The 13,166-nt window shown below is 41.0% G+C and overlaps 1 protein-coding gene and 1 long non-coding RNA gene across 6 annotated transcripts in view; one reads left to right on the forward strand and one right to left on the reverse strand.

Annotated features, from left to right (window-relative positions):
• Positions 1-1,360: 1,360 nt before the first annotated feature.
• Positions 1,361-13,166, forward strand: part of LOC100837640 (receptor like protein kinase S.2) — a 33,209-nt gene continuing 21,403 nt past the window's right edge. Inside the window, exons 1-11 of one of the 4 annotated variants that reach the window (XM_024455984.1) lie at positions 1,361-1,734; positions 1,814-2,050; positions 2,157-2,415; positions 3,545-3,776; positions 4,015-4,141; positions 8,502-8,720; positions 9,355-9,630; positions 9,768-10,041; positions 10,192-10,426; positions 10,601-10,745; positions 11,514-11,766. In XM_024455984.1, the coding sequence (XP_024311752.1) occupies positions 1,862-2,050; positions 2,157-2,415; positions 3,545-3,776; positions 4,015-4,141; positions 8,502-8,720; positions 9,355-9,630; positions 9,768-10,041; positions 10,192-10,426; positions 10,601-10,745; positions 11,514-11,766 (2,209 nt within the window). In that variant the 5' untranslated portion in view covers positions 1,361-1,734; positions 1,814-1,861. Of the gene's footprint in view, positions 1,735-1,794; positions 2,051-2,156; positions 2,416-3,544; positions 3,777-4,014; positions 4,142-8,501; positions 8,721-9,354; positions 9,631-9,767; positions 10,042-10,191; positions 10,427-10,600; positions 10,746-11,513; positions 11,767-13,166 lie in introns of all 4 variants that reach the window. The other 3 variants (XM_024455986.1, XM_024455985.1, XM_024455987.1) reach the window with 3 other exon arrangements.
• On the reverse strand, positions 4,914-8,490 carry LOC106865469. Of its 2 annotated transcripts, none has more exons than XR_001404665.2 (2): positions 6,009-8,490; positions 4,914-5,920 (listed from the first exon to the last, which is right to left on the reverse strand). It is a non-coding gene; the product is annotated as an uncharacterized LOC106865469 (long non-coding RNA). The 2 variants fall into 2 exon arrangements; XR_001404663.2 differs by having other exon boundaries at positions 4,914-5,252; positions 6,009-8,473.

A 13,166-nucleotide genomic window follows, 5' to 3' on the forward strand; every position in this document is an offset into this window, starting at 1 on the left:
TCGAGGCAGGGCGCCGGTGGATCTGGTCTCCTCCCCTACTCCGACGACACTTGCCAGTCCTTGCCGCCGCCGGTCAGCTGCCATGGAGTTCTGGTTCTGCAGGTTGCCCCCCCCCCCTTGGTTCTCTCTCGTTCCCTCTATCGGTTTTCTCACTCTCTCTTTGTCTCTTGCATGTTGTCGGGGTCGTGGAGCCTTCGTTGCTCCTGCTGCCCTCGGCCGATCTGCTCCGGCAGCCGCCTGCAGTGGGTGTGGCTGCTATTGAAGTTGGACATGATGGAGCTCGATCGAGTTCATCCAAGCTAGGCCAGGCTGTCCCTCCCCCTCTCTCCTGATGTTACTTCAATTATCTTGATTCATATTTTTGTAGCTCAAGATGGACAAGTTGGCTGCTGTTGAAGTTGGAGCGGATGAGATCGAGGCTGCTGTTGAAGTTGGACAAGATGGAGCTTGAGTTTATGTTTTGTTTTTGATTTGAGATTCAACAAAGCTGGATGTTTGTAATTTTTGTACCAATTCGTGTGTATCGCTATAGTGATTCATCTGTTAAATTTGATCTGAGAATTGTATATGGAATAAATAATTGCATGCACTGTGTATATAAATAATTTATAATTATATTTTTTTATTTCCTAAATATCCATCAGTGTCGGATGTGCACAGACCGCCATTGTTGGCAAAAGATGTCAGCGGCGGGTGTGCCTTGACCGACACTGATAGCCACGCTATTAGTGGCGTGTCTTGCACCCGACACTGATAGGGACGCTATCAGTTGCCTTTTTTGACCGACATTGATGGCCTTTTTTTAACTAGTGTCTGCAGTTTCTCCAGCGGCATCTGGCTAGCGAGATGTCGCTAGCCGGTAGAGAGACTGATGACAAGGACATCTTTGAGGACTAGTAGTCATGCGCTATGATGAAAACACAAGATCTTTGGTCAGACAATGTCGACATGACTGCATTGAACCCTCACTGAAGGTGGTGGCTCGAAACTCGATTTCAGGATGAAATTCTGGAGTTTGACCTCCCTGTTTTTGTAAAAGAAAACAGTAACAAACTTTTGATGACTCGTAAAAAGGATAATATAAACGAGATCCCGCTTGCATGCTATCCTTCCGTCCATTATTAAGTGACTTAAATTTATCTAAATATGGATGTATCTATACCCAAAAAACGTTTAGATACGTGTACACGTAATATTTCGTCACTTAAATATGGGACAGAGGGAGTACTTCAAAATTCACAATAATACATTTGATCAATGTTTTTTGATATTTTATTGTTGCTCCATAGCAACACAAATATATCCTACTGATAAACATGACTGACCCGGCGGCTGGCTGTCTCTTCGACCGCGCGTCTTACAAAATGCAAGCCGCGTTAGGTGACACGGTCGGGGTTTTCTTAATTCGTTTAGCCACATGGTGACTGGGTCACTGGTGCAGCTTGCAAGCATATGCGCTCCATTCATCCTGATCTGGATCTATTTATTTTCCTTTGGTCAATGCTTTTGCTTGCTTAGCATATGCGAGAGCCTCCATTCATCCAGATCTGGATCTATGTATTTCACTTTGATTGGTCAACGCTTTAGCTTGCTTAGCATGATCTAGGAAGACCAAGAGCAACAGGCGCCGCTTCCTCTCCTTCGATCTCCAGGGTTAGTAAGATCGATGCTGCTTCCCTTAATCCCTTCTGTGCTGATTTCGGTTCTCGGAGCTCCAGCCAGGCAGCTAGTGAGGCAAGAGTACCATTCTCACATATATGCTGCTTAATTTGATGTATTTTTTTTGCGGAGAAGCTTAATTTGATTTGTGCAGCAAGGACGGAAGGAACAAGAGAAAAGGAAGCAAATCTTATTTGCCGGGATGCAGGACGGTTACTGGGGAGTGGACGGATTCGAGTTCGAGAGAAAGGAGTTAAATGCGCTAGAATACGTCATCTATAATCGAAGGGCAGAGCCAATAAATCTGACGCTTCGGCTTCTGAAGCGCATAACCAATAATTTCGATACTGCAAGAGAAATTGGTAGAGGAGCATTTGCCGTGGTTTACCTGGTAGTATGATTAAACTCTTCTATTTTCCTTAATACAAGCACGCACTATTTGATAACCAATTCGCTAGCTAACCTGTGTCTTTAATTTCGGTGGAACTAATTAACAGGGGGTGCTTCCAAGTGGTTTGCGTATAGCTGTCAAGAAGCTTTTTCAGAGTTATACCATTGAGGAAGGTCGATTCCAAGATGAAGTTTCGAACACATTGAAGGTTGTTCACAAAAACATTGTGCGGCTCATAGGCTACTGTAGTCACACGGAAGCTAAAGCCGTGCATTACGATGGGAGAACAGTTTTTGCAGAGGTCAGAGAAAGATTGATCTGTATGGAGTATGTTCCTAACCGAGCACTTGACATGCATATCACTGGTAAGATTGATAGCTCGGCATCCCCTACTATTAATTCCCTCTCTTTATTTATTTTTTGTTTTATTTTCTTTCTGACTATTTTATTTTTGATACCCCTCCGTACAGTCCCAAATTATAAGATGTTCTACCACCTTTGTTCTAAGCAAAGAAGTTTAAAATTTGACCAATGTTATAAAAAATAAATTAATAATATGATATCAAATAAGTATAGTACTCTGTACGAAGATATATCATGTCTCTCATTTGATAAAACTAATTTACAATTGTTGATGTTTGTCGGTTTTTCTATAAACTTGATCGAAGTTCAACTTTTTTGACTTAGAACAAAATTAAAACATATTATAGTTTGGAATAGAGGGAGTACATTTCATGATTTCACATAAAATAAAATGATGAGTTGAAACTGTGTCGAAGTTGGAGAAGAACACTACCGAAACCTTTGCACCATCACATGCACACAACAACCCACGGCAAAAAGGCTTGACAAGAAAATCAACTACTCCGTTCCATAAAGATTGGCACGATTTTGTAGTAGAACTAGTTCAAAACCGTGCCAATCTTTATGAAACAGAAGGAGTATCAATTATGATATAAAAAAAAGAACTATCGATCGCTTATGATTATAGTCAAGATGGTCAGACAACTCCCAGTTACTGCCGCGCGTGCAGGTATACTATACAACCAGCTAGTTATGTTCTCTAATCGATCGATAAGCATAGTACGTGCAATTACAGGCGTACTTTCAATATATATATTGCTCTCAGTGACATACATAGCATAGTACTGTACCATATATATATTGCTCTCAGTGACATACATTTTTCTAAACTATTGATGGCGGATTCAAATGTCTGCACTTTTTGGGATGCAGCGATGGAACCAGAAAGACGGATGCATCGAAAGACTTTAGTGGTTGTTTTTTTTACGAGGGGCCTTCGTGGTTTTCTCGGGTTCATAGTTCTCTCTCTCTCTTTTCGTTTGATGTGCAAGGTTTTCATGTTATATAAAGTTAAGATACTTTTACTAGAAGAAGCTGACTCTTAACGCCGCCTCCTTGTTATGCCACGTCATCCTAGAAAGTGAAATATGAACTTCATGTTTGTTCATGACACTTTTGATAATTGTGCAGATATATTTCATGGACTTGATTGGAATCAGCGTTTTCAAATACTTAAAGGAATTTGTCAGGGCTTGCATTATCTCCATGAGGAAGCTCGCATTATTCACGGAGATATCAAACCAGCAAATATAATGCTAGAGGATGACCTCGTGCCAAAAATTGGTGATTTTGGTTCCTCTAGGTCCTTTAGTGGAGGTGACGGAGGATCTGCAAGCCCTAGCAGAAACTTTCAGGGAACAACGTGAGCTAATCGTCTTCGCAATATTGTTTTGTTCTGTTAATATTTCATCCGTTTCATAATTTTTTCTCAAATTTGGTCTCAAATTTGCCCAACAATGAATGTATCTATTCTTAAAAACATCTAGATACATGTAATATTTCGACAAGAATTATGAAACGGAGAAAGTAAATTTTTCTTGAAAAAGAGACGGTCAGCCGAATGACTTAAATCTAGCATGCATATGTATTTTGTCACACAGGGGGTATATGGCGCCGGAGGCTTTTGATGGAGCAATTTCAACAAAGTCTGACATATTTAGCTTGGGCGTCACGATGATGTGGTTATTGATTGGTTTGAAATGGAGCAAACACCGCGGTGTTGAGAAAGTAAGAGTAAATTTTCTAACCACATCTGGAACACTGCCTATCGATTTATTTATTTTATTTATTACCAGTAGATGCATTAAATACATGTTTAGATACAACTCCTACAATGATTTGTATCTTAGGCGGTGTTTGGTTGGTGTCACAAAGTAGAATGACACGGAATGGTTCCAGAATCTGGATGGTTCTCATATTTGATTGATAGAATGAAATAAATTAGAATGGAAAAATTAGAATGGAACCATATGGTTCCTCCCAGAGAGGAATATTTCCCATAGATCCGGAACGAAGCCATTCCTCAGATTTTGAGCAACCATACCGTTCCACATAGAATTGGTGGAGCCCGCCATGGTCCTCTTGTCTCTTTTCTCTCCGTCCATCTCTCTCTCGTCTCCTTAAGCAGATTTACCTTAAGCATACATCGCTGGCACGCTGAGTTTTACCTTAAGCAGATTTAACCAAGAGGGTTAACAAAGATGTGCTTGCTCTTCATTCCTAGGAAGTTTCAGGCGCTCCATGCCGACGGTTTCTGTAGCATCAAACTTTTGTCACAATGGAGGTATATATCACTGAAATATTAATAGTTTGGATTTGAAAAGAAAAGAAAACAGTAATAATAGTATATATTATTTTGCCTGGAAATAATAGTAACAATGTATAACAAATAGCAGGCAAAACCACTTGCCTGTAGACAAGCACAAAGAATTCTCAATTCCTCGCATGTTGCTTCATCTCCTAGCACATCTCAAAATTAATATAGCATCCGTCGCTAATCAAGGAAGAAGTAACAAATATCAAGACAGCTTATAAACTCTCAGGTCAATGGATATCAACCAATACTAATTAGCTCATTGCTTTCTTCTCCTTGTTAGATTACCCTGACATGAATTAAATAACAAAAGTATTTATTCACTCCCACTAACAATTGATTTTTGGAAATAAAAAGCTTGATGTGCACATACAACATTGAGGTGACAATATACATAGTTGCAGAATGAGCAGTTGTGCAGGAAAAAAAATCAATCTGAAGAGGAGATGTAACACCAGCTATCACTTCGAGAGTGTGACCTGGCTTCCATTGCGATCCAGCATAAGAATATTTTGGTGTAAACTGCTGCAAGGTAAAAAAAAAATAAGAATCCAACATCAACGTCTTGAAACAGCAAAGCGGAAATATGTAGTTACTTCTTTTGCTGGAACTTATAAGACTTTTCTGTCAAAAGAAATAGAGCTTCTCACAGGCTGGTAAATATACAGAAGTACAGAACCAATCAACATTATTTAAATCGAAATTAACTTCAAAACGTAGAGATATTGGCTACAGGCCTACAACATGATTGCTCAATTAAGATCCAACGATGGGAATATTGAAGGGCCTGCGGCCGAACTTTATTAAGAAGAGAAACAGAGTACCGTGCAGCAAGGCCTGAAAAGAAACAGATGAAAGATAAACCTGAAGAACAGGTTATCAGCTAAGGGGAATTCTCCACTCCAACGGCGGCAAAACAATGCCGTGCAGCAAGGAAGAAAAACAGCAAAAAATCAAAACTCAGCAACACATCCGGCAGAACTCCAGGACTGAAGATCGTCTAAAAACAACAGAAACTCAAAACTCAGCAACACAGCCGGCAGATCTCCAGGAATGAAGATCATAGAGGGTCAGCTCAAACACCCTGTCAACAATATTAACTCCTGCCGGAAGATCTGGGCGTTCCTTTCCTACCAAATGCTCCAGTGGTAAAGGTATCAAAATCAGTGCGAAGATGCTTCGCGGCTCCTTTTCTTGCCATAGTCCAAAGATGTGAATTTCAAGAAGAAGCCAAAATCTAGGATCCAGAATCATGAATCAAAAAATTCGAGCCTAAAATACCATGGGTGGAGTCTGCAGGTTGCCGTTTTAGGAACTTGGGGAGGGGTACCAGCGCGTGAATCCCGCCAGACGGTGAGGTAGCTAGTTGGCATCGATCATGACGCAGGCGCGTGGAGGCCGCAGGTCCTTGGCGGCGGTTCATCGCACCCGTCCCAGGTTCAGAGAAAGATGAGGGCCGGATGCAGCGGCGTATGGGGATTGGGGAGGAGGCGGCAGAGTTGGGGATAGTGGCGACGGCGGCGGAGAGACAACGAGGGTGGAGGCAGAGATGTGGCATTACGCGCTGCTCGGGTTGCAGCGGCCACGACGGCTAGGAAAGCGAGGCGAGGCGGGGGCAGAGGGCGAGGTGGGTGTGGGAGAGGCAGGTGGGCGCCGTTTAGAGGAGCAGCGGGCGGAGGGCACCCCTGCGGCCTGACCGAGAGAGACTTTGCCGCAACAGCAGACAAACGGACGAAGAAAACCAGACACTGATCACCAGCCCGAAACCACACAGCAGAAGCAGCCAGTGGCCAACCATATATGGCGAGAGAAGAAGATGCGAGAATGGTAGTTACCGCCTCTTACTCCCCAGCACACAAACACAAGAAAGATCCAAGCAGCCACCGCATCATAAACCAACAGTACGTGTCGACATGCATGCAGCCCCAACAAGCTATCTTCGCTGACAGTGGACCAGCAAAAATCGCCAAACAAAAATCCCAGCAAAATCTCCCAACGTGGCGCGACGAGGAGCCGAATGACTATGCCGGCTGTAATTCTTGTATCTTATTAGCTGGACCGAACCGAACCATCTTAATTAAACGAAACAATCCAAGTAGCCTTAAGTTAAGTTGTTGATGGGCCTTGGGCACGTAAACTAAAATGGAAGTGGTCAAGTAGGGTGGCTGGTTAGTGTGTTACAAATTAGTTCCAAATTACCGAGGGACACAAGTGAGAGCCAACATATAAAGGTTTGTCACATGACTATCTTAGATGAGACGATAAGAAGTTTTTCTTCAAAAAGGAGACCATGCCCCCGGCCTCAAGAAGAAGCTATGCCATGTAGTACAACACACACAGGCTCACTCACATTTCACGTTTAATTACACGTGGCTTGGTGTTAAAATCACAACTTCTGTTTTGTCACACACATCTTATCTTTATATACGTCTGCGCCTGTCTCACGTACTGACCTATGGATAAAATCGCACATTTCTCACGCGGTTAGGAGGTTAGGCATGGTGGACATAAGCCAATGCGGTTCCTAGGATATATGCAGGATGAGTTATTGCTGGTGGTTTCGGAGTGAACAAAGTCTATAAGGGGAGACGTCCCCATCGACAAAGAACACCTGAAGAAATTCATCTCTTCTCCTCTATGCTTGCCATCTTCTAGTCTCGCTACTCCTCTTCCTGTCGTGCAGCTAGACAAGGAAAGCAGTAGTCTCTGGACTGTTCGTGGCGATTGAGGACCTGCACAGGCAGAGGCGGTGGTGGTGCTAGAGCTCGAACCATATGATGTCATACATTATGATGTAAAAAACTACCTATTTTCCCCTATAAGGTTATACTTGTATATGATGATTTTTCAAAATAGTTGTGTGGTCAGTTGACCACACAGCTGAAACTTGGCTTCGTCATTATGCATGGGTAGATGGATGCTCAAGTTTTTAGAAAGTGCTCCGCATCGTTACACGTGTTCGCCATCTTCTTCGTCGTCTATGTCTGACCGCATCTCTCCATCCATCTCACAGTAAAGAAATTGAATTTTGTGTCATAGTACTATTCTATATGTGATCAGATCAGTGGTCGGCGCATGTGGCAAATAGTCTATTCAGTCTTTATGTCAATGATCCATGCAATTCTAGCTTTTCTTTGTAGGATTGCTAGTACAAAACGTAGCCCAAGCGCACTTACGCAAGAAAGAATAAGGGAAACAAAAATAGAAAGCTAGACAACGAGCTAGCTCCTAGAGAAACGCCACCATGCCATATACTTAGCTAAGCACCATGAGCACAACCAAGAAGTGCAGGAAGGAGTGTTGTTGGCTCCGTTGAAATGAACCATGCTGTCGAGATCACTATGCAGAGAATACAACCATCACCATCATCGCCCAACGATCACTCCTGAGGACGCCTCGAGCACCTAGCACGTCAAGGAGTGCCATAGATGCTGCCGACAAGCATCACACCGCTGAGATCACGTCGTGATACGGGGAACCACTGTCTCCTGTCCAAGGACAATGATACGGGGAACCACTGACTCCTATCCAAGCACCACTTTTACTACGTATTAGATATTACGGTTACGGATATTCGATGGTCGTGATTCGATGGGTGTGCATTTTAACGGCCAGATTCTTTTGAGTTTTTTTCCTAGTCTTTATCTTCGTTTCCGGTTAGTTTGTCATGTATTCTTAGTATGTAATAGATAGATGTGTACATTGAATTAACTTCTTGCAGTAATTAAGTATTCGTTATAATTCTGACCCATATATTGGTGAAAATTTCTTTAGGAACTGCAACGTTTGAGGAAAAGATTGTTACAAGAAGGAGTGTATTCATCATGGGGAAGCAAATACCAACAAGTTAGAACATGTCTGGATATTGGGTTTAAATGCATGGACGCCGACCCAGATAAAAGGCCTAATGTATGGGAAATTATCAAGAGGCTTCACGAGACCGAAAGTCTGAACAATTCTGCTACCAGTGGCCATGGAACTCCAATTTGGCAGGTATGGCAAATCATTAAAACAAAATGAAACCTGGATCCTTTACCTTTTAACTGTAGCTAATTGTAAAAAAACTGTCTGAGAATTACTGGTCGTCCCTACTGTAAGAGAAAAATACCAAATAACTTTGATTTTGTTTTGAATTTAAATGTTCACTATGTGGATAGACTTGTATGTAAAAAGGTCTGAATTCAAAATTCGATTGAAAATTTTCGGGTGCTAACCAAGTGGTATTTTTCTGTAACCATGGTAAGCACAAATAACAGTGGCCCAAACCTTGGTTTGAACTGGGCACGACCTAGATACAAATCCTTTAAATTACAAACGAAATTTCCAAAGCTTACATCTTTACACTAACACATTTCTTTCTTTATGTACTAATTAGGTAAAAAAAGGTAATACTAGGTTTCATTACTTAATTCCTGTACAGCCAAAAATGTGGTGATTAAAAAAAATGACAAAAGGAAAAACATCTTGTACAACAGCGAAAGCATCAATCTCCTAGTGTACATGAAGGGATCGTCCCTTCATCGTGGGAAAAGGCTAGACCTTCCGTCTCCTCTTTCTCCATGTCAACTTCAACAAAGCATCATTGTAGATCCTTTAAACTGACTATTATTATTATATATACAACCAGTCAGGAGATGAGGAATCCGATTCATCAGATACAGATGCTTTTGACGAAGATGAAGCACCATCAGATGACTTTTGTTCAAGTGACGAGGAACATGCCTCAACAGAAACGGATGGAGGAACAAACATGCAGGACCATGATAAACTAGAGCTAGTAACTAAAATGTCGGCGACAATGGTGGAATTGTCATCGCTAGATTTTCTGGAGAAAACAACAGATAATTTTTCACATGAACGAATAGTTGCTTCTGGAGAGGTTCATAAGGCATTTGTGTATAAGGTATGCAGGGTTCTATCATTGCCTTGAAGGAAGTTATGAATGCACTGCATTGCTTTATTGTGGTGTAAGCTTCCTTTGAGTTCCACATTCATCAAACTCTATATACACACATACTAAATGTATATATATCTGAACAGGGCAACATTTCAGGTCTAACAGTGCTAGCTGTGAAGAGATATATTGATGTAGAAATTCCAGTTGAAAAGTTTGAGAGGGAGGCGAAACTATTCAAGAGTCTAAATCACAAGAATATAGTAAAGCTTGTCGGTTACTACTATGGTGCATCTAGGTCAGGACATAAGTTGGTACAGTATAAAGAAAAAGTACTGTCACAAAACTATGGAAGTGAACCTGAACAACTGCTCTGCTATGAATATATGCCCAACGGAAGCCTTCGCAACTACCTTATTGGTATGACATTGATCATAATCAATAATTATCACTTTTCAATGAAAGAGGACAAAAGTGTGCTTGTGAAATTAACTACCTAGAATCCGTTCTACCTAGCTAGTGCACCCTCCTTGATAATTGATTTCTCCATGTGTACTTGTTGTTTATCAGGTCAAGGATCTCAAGTTGATTGGCACATGCGCTACAAAATTATCAAGGGGACCTGTGATGGTTTACATTACTTGCACGAGGGTCGAGAGAATTGTCCAGTTGTCCACTTGAATCTAAGCCCGTCAAATGTGTTTCTGGACGAAAACTATGCACCACGGATCACCGGCTTTGATTTTGCGAAGCTCATTGGTGAAAAGAACACCAAATCCTTCTATGTAACGAAGAACAGACCATTGTATGTACATAGGCTCTGATCTGTGTACCAGCCTGTTTATAACTAACTTCTTGCTCATCATGCATGTTTATGTACTATATGTGTTGCGGTTGATCAATTTACCTAGTGATTTATATATAGATCATATTTAATTCTTTAGTTAAACTGATACACATGTCCATATTCTATTTTCAGAGGATACCAACCACCGGATTTCGAGTACTCCAAGGGGACTAACCTCAAATATCTTGCTACGGTGGACATATACAGCCTGGGTCTTATGATTTTAGAGGTCGCAACACGGCAAGAGAAAGCCGACCTTAGAACACTTGTTGATAGTGTAAGAGAATTTCTTCTACCCTTTGATCACAACATAATCTTTTTGGTTGTGCACTGATAAAGTATAGTAAGAAAAAAGCTCAATTGGTGGTGGCAGTCCGTCACACCTTCAGAGAGACATCATTTGTTGATTTGGCATAGATGATAGCATGATATTCTCTTTAGTTATGTAGTGTACATATTTTTAATATGTAGCATGCATGGCGATTGTGCTAGTATTGATAAAGTAGTATACTTGTGCTAGTTGATGAATTGACCGTCTAATTTTTTTTCAAAAAGATTGCAAAACCTGATTAGCGTTGCAGTTTGGTTACAGTCGGATATGCGGAGTAGTTAGTATGTAGAGCTGCAAATTTTTGACCCTTAGGGTATCCTTTGACCCTACTTAGTTCAACCAAATGAACTAAAATTTTAAAGTGACACAACTTTTTGGAAAACTAGTTCATTTGTTTGAACTAAGGTGGGTCAACGGGTATCCTGAGGGTAAAAAATTTGCACCTCTGTTAGTATGTCTGGCATAATCTACGGGCTACCATGCACTGCTTAACTACATGAAGTATAGTCGTACACTATTTTCTAGACACTCAAGGCAAATACACAGAAGAAAATTCAGGCGAGTCAAAAGTCCTTAGCTTTGTACCCGATACTCGATCGATTGGTACATTACATGAAATGGCACACATGTGTGTAACTGCATTAGGTATTGTACAACAAAAAAATATATACATTTAATTAGTCCTTAAATCATTGCTCTAAAACTATCCTACAGGTAAAGAACAAATGGAGGGAAGAGTCACAAATAGCATCTCTGTATACCCCCGCGCTGGAAGGTGATATCGTGCGTCAAGCAAAACTGTGCATTGATATTGGCTTACATTGTGTGAAGTCAAAGCCTGAGGAGAGACCTACAACTGGGGACATCATCCGATGGCTTAACCAAGGTAGCAAACGGGTCCATAATGCAGGAGTACCCAAACCTCCAGTCGGTACTAATATGACCCATGTATATGACCACATCCAAGGTATTCCGATCCCACAACTATCGAGTGTTAAGTTTAAAATGCAATTAATATCATCCATGACAAAAGGGCTCGTCATGACTTCATCTACTTTTAAGCCGATTGGTAATGCAAGCGCAAGCTATATTACTATCTTATTTGAACCATACTTTTATATTACTTTAGATGCTCCAGAAGTAGTTTGCAAAGCCTCAGCTGAACGCCACAACTCACGACACCCTTTGCAAGGCTTCTATTATTCCCTACGTTCCAAATTATAATTCGATAACTTCTTTTGTTCCAAATTATAAGATGTTTTGCCCTTGTCTTGAGTAAAAAAATTTGATGTTTGATCACATTTAAGAAAAAACTATGCTCCTACCATTGACGAAGAAGGCCTATTCCAAATAGAGATAAGTATATTTTTCGTCCTCAACTTTTAAAAAAGTACGTGAATGGTCACTGAACTTCTTTTTATACATTTCGTTCCCCAACTAAAGAAACCGGACATCAATAGTCCCTCAATCCGTATAAAGCAGTGGTTTTTCCTACTGACTTGCCACGTTAGCATTAAATTTCTATTTAGCCCCAAGTTCATTTGTCTTCGTCTCAAAAATCAAGAAAAGACTCGTATAGACCCACACTGATGGGAGGAAATGTGATTTTATCTCGTCAACATCTTCTATCAACTATCTAGGATTCAGGTCTAATTAACTGTTTCAGACCGATTGAGGGATCATTGGTATCCGGTTTCGACTGTTGGGCGATGAAAAATAATTTTTCTGTTTCAAATAACCTAAAACCCAGTTAGTTGCGGTGTTACCTGGACAGCCATGTGATATACAGTTGTGAAAAACAAAGTGCATCCCATGTGTACGTGTGTAGTTGCATGTTAGTGTACATCCAACACAGTGAGAACACAGAAATCATCTAATACGTTTCATCTGCAGCGATGGCAGTAGAATGTTTTCGAGCAATCGATGCGAAGTTGTGAAAATGCAGTAATAGTACCAGTATACAACCCTATCATAAGTTGGTTATAGTCTTATAGAGCTCCGTATGATTTGGCATCCCTATCATAAGTCATAACTCACAGCTTCGGGAGAACTAATATGGTTAAGGTGTACACACACCCTCTCCACCTATGTTACATGTTGCTGGTTTATGGTTGCACGGGATCGATGTGACCGAGCATAATACAGATCCTCGATCCTCGTCGTTGTACGTACTGCCACCGAACTAAGATTAGAAACATCTTCTTTCATAAGGATGTAAGTGGGATCTCAATTATCTCCCACTTTTAGTTCATTAGGAATTTGCTAGTTCAACATTTGGCTCAAAATTTGAACTAAAATTGAAAATTTGAACTAGAAGACGGATGTTGGTGGGATCCCACTTGACACCCCAATCTTTCGGCCCTGTTA

The sequence above is a fragment of the Brachypodium distachyon genome, chromosome 5, assembly GCF_000005505.3.
Source record: "Brachypodium distachyon strain Bd21 chromosome 5, Brachypodium_distachyon_v3.0, whole genome shotgun sequence".
Classification (NCBI taxonomy): domain Eukaryota; kingdom Viridiplantae; phylum Streptophyta; class Magnoliopsida; order Poales; family Poaceae; genus Brachypodium; species Brachypodium distachyon.